Consider the following 13,451-nt stretch of genomic DNA (forward strand, 5'->3'; position numbering starts at 1 on the left):
ATAAAGTGCATGAATTAATCTATTATTATCTATTCATTAGTATATCCGGGCTATATGATTGTGTATTAATTTTCCTGATATATGAGCTATATAGTGGTGTATTTATGGGATATATACTGTCGTAGTGTATTGATTAGATCATACCTGACAACAGCTCCCATGTAATAAACTGTTTACAAGGAAAAGGTAATTTGTTGCAGGCTTCCACATCAATATTTAAAACGCAGCGCCGAGCAAACCTGCAGACTTTGACGCTCGCCAACGTGCCCAGCCCATGAACTACACATTTCCCACAATACACCGCGGTCCTCCACATTGGGTTGTTGTGTCCGAAGTGTCAAAATCCAAGGTGAGTTGTGCGTATTAATGGCAGAACATTTTCAACTACCATCGTGAATTGCTTATTTGTGCAAGCGAACGTTGGTATATCTAGTTAGGTTTGCCTGACTTGTGTAAATCAATACTGCTATTTGTCCATCGAGCTAAAGCTAGCTTGTTAGCTTACGAATGTAGATGGAGCTAGCTAGCTTTTAGCTGTACGCCAACGACCTTGTGTTGCGTGATTGTGAATCATTGTCGTTGTATAATAATATAAACTTTATCAATTAAACACCCAACGCATCTAAAGACTAACGCGTCGGGCTTCTTTCCCCACAAATAGCAAACCAGGTAACCTAATGGACATGCTAACGCTATGCTAACCGGTAGATTAATTCGCCCATGTAACGCTGTATATGTGTGTAAAGCCTCAAAGAGGTATTGCAATAAGATTTTGAGAGTGTATATTTTTTGCGTCTACTGATATATGTAAATTATCCCATTATTTCTCAGGCCAATTTTATCTGAGTAATTACGTGTGTGTCCCTCCAGATGGCGCTCCACCGCTTCCTCCAGTTGTCCTCTATGCTGCGCTCTGCGGTCAACCAGACTCTGCGCAGGAATATTGGCATGTCTGCGGTCCTGTTCAACCGGGCTAAGGAGCTGGACCCAGTGCAGAAACTGTTCTTGGACAAGATCCGTGACTACAACACCAAGAGCAAGTCAGTCAACTATACACAATTCCTGTCAGAAATACACACGCACACAAAAACACCCTGCAGCCAGATACTGTATGTATAAAAGTTGGCACTATTAGTGGAATGATAATGCAAAAGTTAATAGTGGCTGCCAGCAGGAATTCCATCCTCCCCATCACTGCGCTGCCCATCTCCTTTCAACATTTATTTAATGCCTTGGCTCTCCCAGGACTTCTGGCGGCATTGTGGATGCAGGCCCCTCTTATCAGAAGAACATGTCCGAGGAAATATCCAAACTAGAGAGGCTATACGGTGGAGGAGACCTCACTAAGTTCCCAGAATTCAAATTCCAAGGTAAGATTCAACTCTCAAGCAGTCGTTTCCCCTGTTTTTTCTTTGTCATTTTTAATGAACTTTGAGAAATGTGTATTACACAAGTGCTTTTTCGGCCACTAATTTAATATATAACAACATGGTCAGTCTTATTGTGGATCATATGACATGTTGACATACTTACTGATCGAAGTACTTGGAATTCATGATAGAGATTAAGCAAAAATCCCTCAACTGTTTTAATGACACAGTATCCTGTGTGATGTATCTCTGTCTAAGAATAGTCTGCAGTGGTGACGCCATTCAAGGCTTTCACTTTTATATTCTGTTTGAAGTTGTTTTGGGAACATTTTATCTCTGCATGTCACAGTATTGTTTTGAAGTTGCAGGCCATAATGCTTATTTCTCCATTTTTTTTCTATAGAGCCCAAGCTTGATGAAGTGGCCAAGTGAGTGCTGTTCATCTTGCTCCACATATAATCAGTGTGTATTATATTTAATAAAAAATAGATCTAAAGATGGTTGAATCTTTGTCATTGTCTGTAATGCTTAGTGAATGGGAGAAGTCACTCTATGAACATGAGATTGGCCAGTTTTTGAGATGCCTTGTTGTAGTGAATATTATCACTTCAGCTATATTATGTATCATAGTGGTTAATTGGATCCAGACCCAGCTATGGTATGGTTTTGGATTCAATTTTAATAAATTATATTTTTGTAGGTAGAGCATAGACAACCTGATTACCTGAATACTGGTTTTAACATTATTAGAGCCCTGTAGACATAAGATAACACCCTCTGTAGGTACTTTTACACTCCTATTATTTGTTGTTTACGACACATTGCACAACTCATGCTGCAGAGACCCGAGACAGCTGCTATCTGGCGAGCTAACCAGTTAGTCTCACATGTATTTCTTCTAAAGTGAAAAAGCGAAAAACTTACCACTTCCCCACAGAATAGGAGGAGAACTTTTTTCCAATATCATGTCGGCTGTGCCATGGCTGACTTCATGCAAGTGAATGTCTTATATTTTGTGTCAGTATTCCCACTTAGTGACCAGATACGAGCACTACAGGTAAAACTTGCAGTTCAATACGCATTGACTAATGGACTATAGTATATAGTATAGAAACAGCAGTCATTAATTAATTTATGAAAAAACACAATATAGTGAGGGGCCGATAATTGGGCCGTGATATTGCTAGGGGTGACTGCATATTGTTTGGGAAATGTTAAAGTATTTGGTTAGACAGCTAAAATACAGACCAAATAAAGTCCTAAACCTCACTAACATTGTGCAGGACTAGTTAGTAGCAGACTGTTGAAATATTGAAGTCATAATACTGTAGTATGACAAATAAAACAAAAATAAAACATTTTCTACCGCTTATCCTCACAAGTTGTCATAAAAAAAAAAATTAGGTTGGGAAAAAGCTATAATACGGCTGGAATAAAGTCATATTATTCTGATAAGAAAATTTACAAAGATTATTTAATATGGAAGATTAAGTATTTGGAGAAAACTGCAAGAATTGGTAAAAAAAAAAAAGAAAGGCTGACCCGACATTAATTTCATACTAAATGCTTTTTCACCTATATCACAAGCTGAGATAATTTATATATATATATATATATATATATATATATATACACAACTTGCAGCCCTTCAATTAATTATTATGATGAAAATAACAGATGAACAAATGTAAAAGTGGTGTGAAACTAGCACAGTTCTGCATATAATCCAGGATTAGTGCAGACATAACTTCAATGGAAATCCACATATCATAGAAGCTTTTGCATGCTTGTCCAAGTAAGAGGTGAATCCTGTTAGAAAAAACACTATGTGCCAGATTTTTTATTTAAATGTAATAAATGATGGGTTGTAGTAGCAGTGCAGCTTCCCCTACACTACAGGTGCTAGTGATGTTATACATGGAAGTGCTTTATCTGGAATTCGCTGATAACTGCAAGTGAACCAAATGTCAACTGACCTAGTTGAGGCTCTGCTGTCACTTTGAATTGTGCTGAAGTGACGGTGCTTCAGGGTAAAGATCAGAGACGTGTTTTATCTTCTCCAGGATAAATATTTCAAGACCCAAAGTTATGTCATGCAGGGCACGTTTCCATCTGACCCCTTACCTTTTTGTGGAGTCAAGCTTTAATGTCAAGCTCTGGAAAGGCAACAAACAATGGCTTACTGTGATCTGACGAAATTGAGATCCAGATGTAGAGAATGGACAAAAATAGAGTCGCTTGATGAAATTTTCAAGTGGAATGTAAGCTACTTTGAACTGTGGCACATCAAGCTGCCAGCCAGTGACTCTAGCTTTGCATTTTTCTCTATCATATTTCTCTGTACCTGGGCCTTCAGTGGGGACTTCAGCAACATAATAATTAAACCATCAATAATATCCAAAAATACAACTAAGCAATTTGTGGCATTACAGGATCGGAGATGGAGACTTTATCTTTGACTATGTTGTCCCTCAATAACTCAAAATCTCTACACTACAGCATGATTCAGCAGTTCAGAAACAATACTTACCGTAATAACATGACAAAACCAAAAAAAAAATATAGCAAGTCTGAAATCTGATTGGACAAAACATAACTGTGGGGAATAAATTATTGCAATTTCATGGAGCAATGTAGGTCCGTATGCTTAGGCCCGCAGAGAAGATTTTGCTGGCCCGGACTACAGACCATTGTAATTACTAGTTAGTTTTCAAAAAAAGTAATTGAATTAGCAACTGAATTACTCCTCTATAAAAATAATTACCTCAGAAAGTAATTGTTTCATTATTATTATTTTTTAAAACAAAATATGTAACAAAATTTGGATTTAGCTTTGTGCCATTGAGAGATGTTTCATGAGATTAGCGTTTGTCTGAGCCTGACATGCAGTTATCCACCACAATGCTAGGTGGCAGTGTTGTCCTGAGTGAGCAACCACAGTTTTCCTTGACTAGCTATTTAGCTTCCTGTGTCATAGTAGTGAACAATGGCGAGTGACGAGACATCCAGATTGTTGCTATACTATACTGCATAAAAACACAGTAACAGTGTTGTAATGTTTGAATTAGTAATGAATTATTTCCTGGAAAATAATGACCTTATGAGCGCTTATTAATCTGAACCTGCTGCTGTACAAACAAGAACATGACTGATAAATATTTTAAATACAAAACCTTTTTATTATTGGTACACCATTCAAATAAAACTCTGAACAACCCATTCACACTGTCCAAAAACAGACACACCTTTTGATTAACAGTGGCACAAAAATATATAGACAGATAAAAGTAAGGCAAGTTCTTTACAAAAATCGATCCATTGATAAATATGACAGACAAATTAAAAAGGCACAAGGTATATATATTGTATACAGTATATCAAAAAGACCATGCAGGCACATTAGGATGGAATGGGTTGGTCTTCATAATTGTTGTATTTCCTGGGCAGGGTTTTGTGTTTGAACACAGTGGACATGAGGCCCTTGGAACACTGGGGCCCCAGTGTTGTATAGAATGGCAAGTGGAGCAATACTGAGGTAAACTGCATTTTTTTTGTTCAACAGATTGAAAACAACAATGCAGTATAATGAAAAGAGGATTGTTTCAATGCAACAGAATTCCTTAAAGTCTTTGGTAAAAGAAAACATACTCTAGGTAGTTAAAATAATTGGCCAGTTTGGGGATGGGAAAAAAAAATCCCGTATTATTAGAAGCTTCTGTTCCAACGTTGACCGCCAGGGGGGAGCAGAGTGACATCAAACTATATTTAATTCCACATAAGCATAAGTCAACAGAGGCTACCCACACGACAAAGCAAGAATGTATGCAGCATTGCAAACGTCCAATGGGCCCTTCGTCGCCGCCACGAAAAGAGAGCAGTAAAGGATAGAAATGAGCATATAATTGGAAGATCAGACGTTCATTATGATTCTGCTCGGGGAAAAGAAATCCAAAATCCAGTATTGGCACCTTTTTGATGTATTCCCCAAAAGGGACGCCATCTTCTCAGAGCATGAATGACTGCGTGTGTTTGAAATCCTGTGGCCGAAGCAGACAGAACAATATGTCACATACATATGCTCGCAGTTCAATAATGTGACCTGCACAATTGTTTAGTCTCCTCACTACACTATCTGCATCAGCTCTTCCCGTTTTGTGCTCTTTTGGTTATATACTGTACAAGTATGCGCTGTTATGGTCTCCTTTGAGGTGTGATTCAGCATTCACAACCCTTTTTTCCCCCCTCCGCCATTTTGTTCTCATTCACCCCTAGTTGGTAATAATTTAGAAATAAACGAGTTCAGTTAAATGTACAGTGGTATCCCAGTTGTCTTGATTAATTCAAAAATTGAATTAATCTGTTTCTGACTCACACATATTAACACAAAAAAATTAAATACATTTTACCAACAATACTCATACTGTACTTTAAATGTATTTAACAAGTGTAATACTCAATAGGATTGTGTTTGGAGTGAACGATGGCAGTTGAAGAGAGAAGATGAGAGCTGAATCGAATGTAGTAATTACAACAATAATTTTTATTCCAAATGTTGATCTGAAATCTGAGAATCTGGAAATGTCAAGCTAAGATGATGAATGAATGAATAGAAAAAGACTTACTTCTTGGGGTGGAGGGATATAGTTGACATTGGACCTGAAAGACAAAGCATTGATAACCACATCAATGTCATATTGTCATATAATGCCATATGTATATATATATATATATGTATATATATATATAATGTCATATAATGCGGTCATATTGTAACTCGTATCCCGACCTGCACATTCTACCCCCACTTGAGGTGTGAAAGGAAAGGCTAAAAGGTTATGTCTAACTTATTGTTCTAACTTTCTGTCATGTTGTTTAAGTGTTGCACTCACATGTCTTCAGTTCTGTTCAGGTTTTGGCTGCTGATGTGAGCGGCACCATGACACTCAGAGATCCAAAATGACCTGTTGGGTGGGTGTGTGGATGAGGAGGGTCAGGTCGGTGGCTTTAAATTACTTCAAAAAGAGGGCCTGATTGAAGACTGCCACTGCACACCATGCTTTTTTTTTGCGGAGATGACATTATTAGCCGCACATGTACACACATGCAGCCAGTCATGATGGGGTAAAGCCAATGGGAATGCATTGGTGAGGTGATGGAGTGATGAGCCATTCACATGCAGCAATCCAATTGATTGATTTTTACTGCTCCTGTCTCCTTCTTTCATTGGGTGTTACACAAGGCTTCAGTTTAGGCCCACTGGTTGTTTTGTTCATTGCGTGCTGGGTTGTTAGAACTGGACCGAGCATCCCTCCAAGCCAGCCTTGACCATCTTAATTTATTTGCAAAGTAAAGATACAGCCTTGATGTCCTTCCGTGCCCTGTTAAATCGTGCTTGCAAATTGTGCATTGGAAATCATGTCGCATTGTCTTTGAGCCTTTGTGAAGAAGTGGGTTCTATAAATAGGAAGTTGACACTGACAGCTCCAGTTAACTCAATGGGATAAGCATCAGACTTTAACTTAGACAAAGAGCGTTCCCATCAGCTTCACGAAGAGGCTCTGTCCTGCTTCTCCCTCAAACGCTGCACGGTAACGAGCGAGTAATCAAATAAAGTCAGACGAGATAGGCCAGTCACACCAGAATCGGACGTGCATTTATGCCTCTACGGTCATCCGGGCTGAAGGCTGTCCTGCCACTCTGTGTTGTCATGGCAACTCCTCAGTCTCGCAATAATTCTTTTCAAGTGATCCGCCCAATCAGTTTAATAGTCTGCAATTATCTGACATCTCCTAGCTGATTAACAGCCGCTAATTACTGCACAATTAAGTCATGCTGATTGTTGCTTATGTGCTGGGTCAGCTCATCTGACACACAAAGTTTGGACACAGTTTGGACAGATGTACCACACAAGTGTTATTTACATGTGTCGGCGCCAATCGTCCAGCAGAAAGCCCGGCACTGCTGTGGCTCATAAATACACACATATAGACACACGCTCAGGCACAGCTGTCACTCCACTCAGGCCTGACTCAGCACGCAGACACGCGTCTAAGTGCAACAACAACCCCCTCTCTTCCCATTCCCTCCAATCCTCTGTGTTTACGATATTAGGCCGTGTTTGCTCACGTCAATGTTAATGCAATCACAGAGCTCTTACCTTCCTCTGTGTCCTGCTGGCAGATGATTCAACACAGCCATGGAAGGGAGAACAAGAGTGGGAATCACTTTATATTCAGTAGTAATAGTCCTGCAATTAATTAATGTGCTGGTAAAAAAAAAAAACACAGTAAATGGAACAAGCAGAAGCAATGAGACAAACTCACGGCTGAAGAAGCCATTGCGGTGAAGCAGGAACCCCCCGCAGCTGCAGACCACCACCACCAGGCACACCACAACCACTGCCACCACCACAGCTGTGACGTTCATGTCCTCTAGAATGACAACACGATCACTAGACGCATACATGCAAGAGTTCCCAAATGATCACGCTTTAATTTGGACCAAAGTACACAAAGGAGTCCTTCATGGTATCCGCTAGCTGGTAAAGGTGAAGACTCGTTCATATTTTAGAAGCAGGGGGCGAAAACGTTGGTGGGCTTTTCCTCTCCACTGCTCCGCTGATTTTGTCCAGTGCTGAAAGGTGTGAGTGCAAACGCGCACACACTTAAACACACCTATCGTCATGTGCTTGCCCTCGCACATCATAGGCTTTCCCACCCCGTTGGAAGCCAGGCAGCTGTAGCGACCACTGTCCTCTTTTGCCACCGCTTTGAACTCCTGTGGAGCAGCCAGAGAAGAGACTTAAGACTCATAAATGTCCTCCAGTACTTTAGTGGTGTGGTGTGTAAGACTGGTAGTACTTATAGGTTATCACATGGTTTGTCTGGTATCAGGCCAGGTATCATGCCCCCAAGTGTCAGTATCAGCCCGAGACCGAAGGTCTATTACATGTATTATTATTGTATTACATGTATTATTATCAGGTTTATTACATGTATTATATCTAAACAGTGTAAACACAATAATAGCAAAAATATTTCAACAATAATGTCTTATCTTATCAATGTCTGACAATTAATGTTCCATTAATCAAGTTTGGGTTTTTTGGTTACTGGAGAAGCACGAGGAATATTTATAGTGTGTGTTCACGCTTGTGCGCTGTTCTCTGATTGGTTGTTTCACAGGCACGATACCAGAGCAGTGCACTCTGAGTTGACAGCTACGGGGGCTGATACTGGACATGGTTAAACTCTATATTTTATCAGTATCACTGCCCTGGGCTTTGACACACTATCATTTCGGCCTTTTCCCGTATCATTCATGGGCGGTTCCTAGGGTACAGGGCCAATTAATACTGTAGTATGTGATAATCACCAGTACTCCTGTCCGAGAGTTGATTAGATAGGTGGCGTTGGCATGGCGCGGCGGGCTCATCAGCTGGTTGTCCTTGTACCAGGAGTACGTAGCAGGCGGGATACTCTGCTGGTCGTGACAGTGCAGCAGCACCGCAGAGCCCGTCACTGCTGCACTCGGGATTTCACAGGTGGGCGTGTTAGGGGGCACTGTGGGAGTACATGAACACTGTAAAAGCCATTCCGGTGTTCAGTTCCTTGTGATCCGGATCCTACCTAAGACTCTGAGTGTGACGTTGGTCTCGCCCAAATTTATAGAATCGAGAGGAGCGGTGATCTCACAGCGGTACTCGCCCGCGTCCTCCTGCGTCACCTTGTGCAACGTGACTGTGGCTCCCTCGATGCTGGCCCGCCCCTCGTACGGACCTGAGAGCAAGGTTGGAAAGGTAAGAGCACTGAACACGTGTCACACACTATCGCAAGCAAATGAAGCACGTTCCAGTGGCATGAACTTGATGTCGGTGAATTAGCAGGCCCGGCAGCGTAAAAAGCAGCAGAACTCTCCGGTTAACTACATTAGACCGTGGGCAGGTGAAGGCGATGGTTCATTATTTATGTCACCCATTAAATCCACATCCTTAAACCTTTAATGAAGATAGATCCGGGTAGGAGATTTTACACTTTGGCACCACTGACACACGGACACGGTTTGAACCATCACTGCCATTACTAGAGTGCTGAACTCCTCCCAGCAGGCACGGCAAGCTGATTAAAACAAATGTCCCGTGTGTCACCACCAGCGATAAAGAGCCACCAGGGGTGCCTTCTCACCTCGGAAGTGTCCATCAAAGTAAACAAAGGAAACATCTTTCCCCTTCTTCTTCCACTCGATGCGTGGGTTCTGGTCCCTCTCTGTGCGGAACATGCAGGACAGCTCTGCATCTGGAAAAAAAAAACAAGCAATGGGATATTTATGGCGTCAGTTGCACTTGAAAAAACCCGTCTGGTTCTATTTATAGCTTTATTCTGTCAAGGAAGCTTCAACTCATGAAATGGACTTGAGATGGTCTGTTTATTTTTTGTATTTTTGGCCTCACCTGAGAACTCGTGCACCTCCACTCGCGGTTTGTTGGTCGATACGGTGACAGAAAGGGAGGGGCAACCTGGAGGTGGTGGAGAGGACAACAAGGAGAGTTAACAAGGAGACAAAAAGGAGAGGTGGGAGCAATATTGCTCGTCATCCATTAGAGGGCAAGGTGAATTAGGTAATGTGTGCCACGTTGCCCGCCAACTGCAAGAGGAGAATACTTAATGCCACCGTCTCTGTCGCTCGACCGAGATGTGAAGGTAGGATTATTTTCTCGTCCACTTTAATCCTGCTGGGTTAAGGAGCAGGCAGCCTTATGTCTCCTTAAGCGCAGGTTAGGATAAGGGCACCAAACACCTCACAAAGCTCTCTGCAGCAGCTTGACCAGATTAAGTCGATGTACCAAGCAAGGCCTTTAGCCTGAGCTTGGCCACCAACATGTCTGTGTTTGCTTCCTCTGCCGCCTGTGTGTCACTGATACCTCGCGTCCAAACAGGAAAAGGAAGCAGGCGGTCACTCCCCCGCATGCCGATTGGCTTATCAGGCTGATTATGGTCACTTTCACAGGTGAATGTGGGTGAAGGTCGCCTGAGGGAGAAACTGATTGGAGTTTCGTGCGCACCCCGAGGACATTAAAGTGCTGCCGCATGAAAGCTGGTCTCCCGTAGGTCAGCAAATTAAGGATATGCCAAGTGTTTTTTTAGAAGTACATCAATATGAAATGAGCCTCAAGAGAACCTACTGAGCATTAAGGTTTCTCAGGGCCTCTGAAAAAATCCAAAGATGTGTCAATTTTTCAGGAGGACGTCACACACGTACTCTTTTCAAACTGGCCTGCATGTTTCCTATAGTTTGTTGAGCTACTTCCTGTGTAGCAGCCTATTGTTTGGGTTTGGCTGTAAGTGCTGAGCACAAAGGGCAGGAAGTGTGGATGCAAAGTAACAGGAAGACATTGTTTTTCATATTAGCGTGGCAAACATGCAGCTGGAATAGCACCCGCTCAATGCCGCCGCATGTGTGTAAAACACTTTGCTACAAGGCTCAATTTGCACCAGCCTTACTTGTCAAACTTTCAATTAAGTGAATTAAAACTGCACACTCTCCCTCCTGGACGCTACCGCCTCCCCTCGCTGTACAACCAGCGGAAGTGTAAAAGGATTAGGATTGTAGCCACGACTCACGCACCCCGATGCCCTCAGAGGAGCATTGTCTCACTGAAGGATGAACCGAAGGGAGGGAGGGCAATACAATGAGATTAAACCAGGACGAGAATGAATGACAAAGAAGAGACGAGCGGCCCTGAGAGGAGATGAAACGACTTAAGGGTGCGAGGGAAGGGGGGGGGGGTTCAGGGATCCGGAGAAGCATGAATAAAAAGCTGGATTGAAGGCCAGGGAGATCCTCTCAGACAGGGAGACAGTGAATGGGAGCAGCCCTTGTCGCACAACGAGACCCGGCCTGCCCGCCACCTTGAAGGGTGTCTCTTTGAGAGAAGGCAGCCGAGCTGACAACACGCCCGGGCCGTGTTGCACGCGTGCAGAGAAATGAGCAAAGAGTTTGTGCGTGTGAAGTCCTCTGTGTCGCCCTCACTTTGAACAATGACAAACACTGTCCGCTTCAGTGCTGTCAATTAGCCACCAAGGTGTTGAGGCGGACAACCAACACATGGCCTCTACAGTTAGCAGCGCATGGTGCGTGATGCTAACACAGCGCTTCCGAGGCAGCTGACACATTTACACAGGAGGCTAGGTTCTTGAAAAGTTTTTTTGTCGCACTCTAGAGCAAGCAGCACCGACCAACGGGCCTGTTGCGTCACTGAAGGCGTTAACACGGATATGCGTATCTCGTACATGACGTTAACATCTACCAAGCACTGCGACAGCTCCGACTCACACAGGGACAGCCACCCTCCTGCCTGAGCGAAAAAATAGAAAAATGGCACTCTCGCTGCTTGGCACGCAGCTCTCCAGCCTCATTACAAGAGTGTTAGAAACGGACCAACGGTGTTGCTGGGTCAAAAACATGGTGCAGTAATCACTATGGCACTCATTCACCTAGCAGGGAAACGGGAGGGAGGTGGACCCACAGGAAGCATCCTGTCTGGCTGTGTGATAGAGATAACGGCACATGGGGTCAGAGGGCAAACAGAGCGAGGGGAGTGTGTGTCTCCAATTGAACAAAGCCCTTCTGTATCCCAGAGAGCAACAGCTGTCCCAGTGTGTAGATGTGTGTGTCAGTCACAGGGGGTGAGACCCACAGACCCACCCTAAAACGCTTCCTGCTGGACTTATCAACAATGCAACCTTGCGTCAGTATCCCTGGACAACATCAGCGCCTGATGGTGAGTGATGTTTGGCAGGTTGTACACACACATACACACACACATACACACACACACACACCTCCTGTGAACCCTTGACCTGACAGGTGGCAAAATGAGGACCCGAGTAAAACGTGCGTCACTCACTCGCACTGTCTCATCACATCCATGTCAAGCTGCCACTTCTCCCCCTGCAGTGCCAGCGCTCACACTGCCTCCTCTTGTGTTCATGTTTTGTCACCCCCCCCCCCCTCGACACACACATTTTGCAATATGTTCCAGTATCAGCTTGAAGCCCTTGGTGGTGATCCAGTCATTGGACTCATGCACATATGCACTCATGCACCGCCAAGCCGCCCACACCCTTGGGTGGCGTCAGGCCAAGTACAACTTGTAGGAAGCCTGCCTGGTCTGCGTCCTCCACTGAGGCACCAACTGGACGTTTGTTGTTGCAAACAACTTCACAACACAGTTCATCTGAATAAATCATGACGCGTTTGTGCGTGTTGTCTCACACACACGCACGCACACACACATACACATTCAAGCACAGATCCAAACGGTTAAGTTGTGAATAAATAGTTTCGGTGGAGACACTTACATTGCATGAGTAAAATAACAATCGGAACACACAGAGACGTCCCCTCCATTGTCGCTCGCAACTCCGGTTTGAGAGTCTTGTCGACGAGGCGGATCCGGAGCCTCAGCTTTCTTCTCGCACTTGTTCACAACTCTCCGATAATTCATCCAGCTTCCAGGGGCGACACTCTTGTCCCGGTTTGGTGCGACGGGACAGACCCGGCGCCGAGCGTCACACGGCGGGGATGAGCGCAGCGCGCCTCGCGGGGATGCCGGTGACTCGGTGCCGGTGTCCGAGCCTCGAGGAGGGACGGGAGAAAAAAGGGCGAGCCGCGGATAAGAAAGCAAAGACGCGGGTAAATGTCCTCTCTAGTCTCTCTGGTTGAGGTGGAGATGGAGATGGAGGTGGAGGGACGGGCGGGGTGGTGCTTGCTCAACGAGTACAGAGCTGAGAGCGCAGCACCGTGTCCAAGACGCGCACTGCAACGCCAAGTGGACTCATCCCGTATAGGGCAATCGAACACGGACACATGGTTTATTCTCGTCTCACACTTGACAGCGCATTTCATTTTTATTTGCCAGCACTTTTCTCCCTTTCTTGAAGTCTTTCACTGATAGGAAACCAAATGTGTGCATCTTGTTTAATTAGCATCGTGCTAAACGCCATCCGTCACAGCAATAGGCATTTGAATGTAATGAATAATGCTCATGACTTTTGATATGTGTATTATTGTGCTTGTAGT

At 43.8% G+C, this 13,451-nt stretch overlaps 2 protein-coding genes across 3 annotated transcripts; one reads left to right on the plus strand and one right to left on the minus strand.

Annotated features, from left to right (window-relative positions):
• Positions 1-239: 239 nt before the first annotated feature.
• atp5pf (ATP synthase peripheral stalk subunit F6) lies at positions 240-1,866 on the plus strand. Its single transcript, XM_058051806.2, has 4 exons — positions 240-349; positions 871-1,040; positions 1,246-1,370; positions 1,774-1,866. The coding sequence occupies exons 1-4, from the start codon at positions 275-277 to the stop codon at positions 1,800-1,802; spliced, it is 399 nt and encodes a 132-aa protein (XP_057907789.2). The 5' UTR covers positions 240-274; the 3' UTR covers positions 1,803-1,866.
• A 2,666-nt stretch (positions 1,867-4,532) lies between these two features.
• jam2a (junctional adhesion molecule 2a) lies at positions 4,533-13,146 on the minus strand. Of its 2 annotated transcripts, none has more exons than XR_013629911.1 (10): positions 12,731-13,146; positions 9,820-9,885; positions 9,554-9,664; positions 8,999-9,148; positions 8,745-8,932; positions 8,045-8,147; positions 7,694-7,801; positions 7,528-7,617; positions 5,993-6,026; positions 4,533-5,407 (listed from the first exon to the last, which is right to left on the minus strand). XR_013629911.1 is itself a non-coding variant. In XM_058052653.2 (10 exons), exons 1-10 carry the CDS (start codon positions 12,777-12,779, stop codon positions 5,375-5,377), a joined length of 855 nt encoding a protein of 284 aa, XP_057908636.1. In that variant the 5' UTR covers positions 12,780-13,144; the 3' UTR covers positions 4,533-5,374. The 2 variants fall into 2 exon arrangements, 1 of the variants encoding a protein (XP_057908636.1); XM_058052653.2 differs by having other exon boundaries at positions 7,528-7,540; positions 12,731-13,144.
• Positions 13,147-13,451: the final 305 nt, after the last annotated feature.

The sequence above is a fragment of the Doryrhamphus excisus genome, linkage group LG15 (assembly GCF_037039965.1).
Source record: "Doryrhamphus excisus strain RoL-2023G ecotype Guam linkage group LG15, RoL_Dexc_Guam_v1.1, whole genome shotgun sequence".
Classification (NCBI taxonomy): Eukaryota; Metazoa; Chordata; class Actinopteri; order Syngnathiformes; family Syngnathidae; genus Doryrhamphus; species Doryrhamphus excisus.

Bases quoted from the DNA above. Each gene is read 5' to 3' on its own strand.
- atp5pf (XM_058051806.2), top strand. From the start codon at position 275: ATGAACTACACATTTCCCACAATACACCGCGGTCCTCCACATTGGGTT. The intron at 350-870 runs GTGAGTTGTGCG...GTGTCCCTCCAG, and splicing joins CCGAAGTGTCAAAATCCAAG to ATGGCGCTCCACCGCTTCCT. The intron at 1,371-1,773 runs GTAAGATTCAAC...TTTTTTCTATAG, and splicing joins CCCAGAATTCAAATTCCAAG to AGCCCAAGCTTGATGAAGTG.
- jam2a (XM_058052653.2), bottom strand. From the start codon at position 12,779: ATGGAGGGGACGTCTCTGTGTGTTCCGATTGTTATTTTACTCATGCAA. The intron at 9,665-9,819 runs GTGAGGCCAAAA...TTTTTTTTCCAG, and splicing joins GGAGGTGCACGAGTTCTCAG to ATGCAGAGCTGTCCTGCATG. The intron at 9,149-9,553 runs GTGAGAAGGCAC...CCTTGCTCTCAG, and splicing joins CTTTGATGGACACTTCCGAG to GTCCGTACGAGGGGCGGGCC.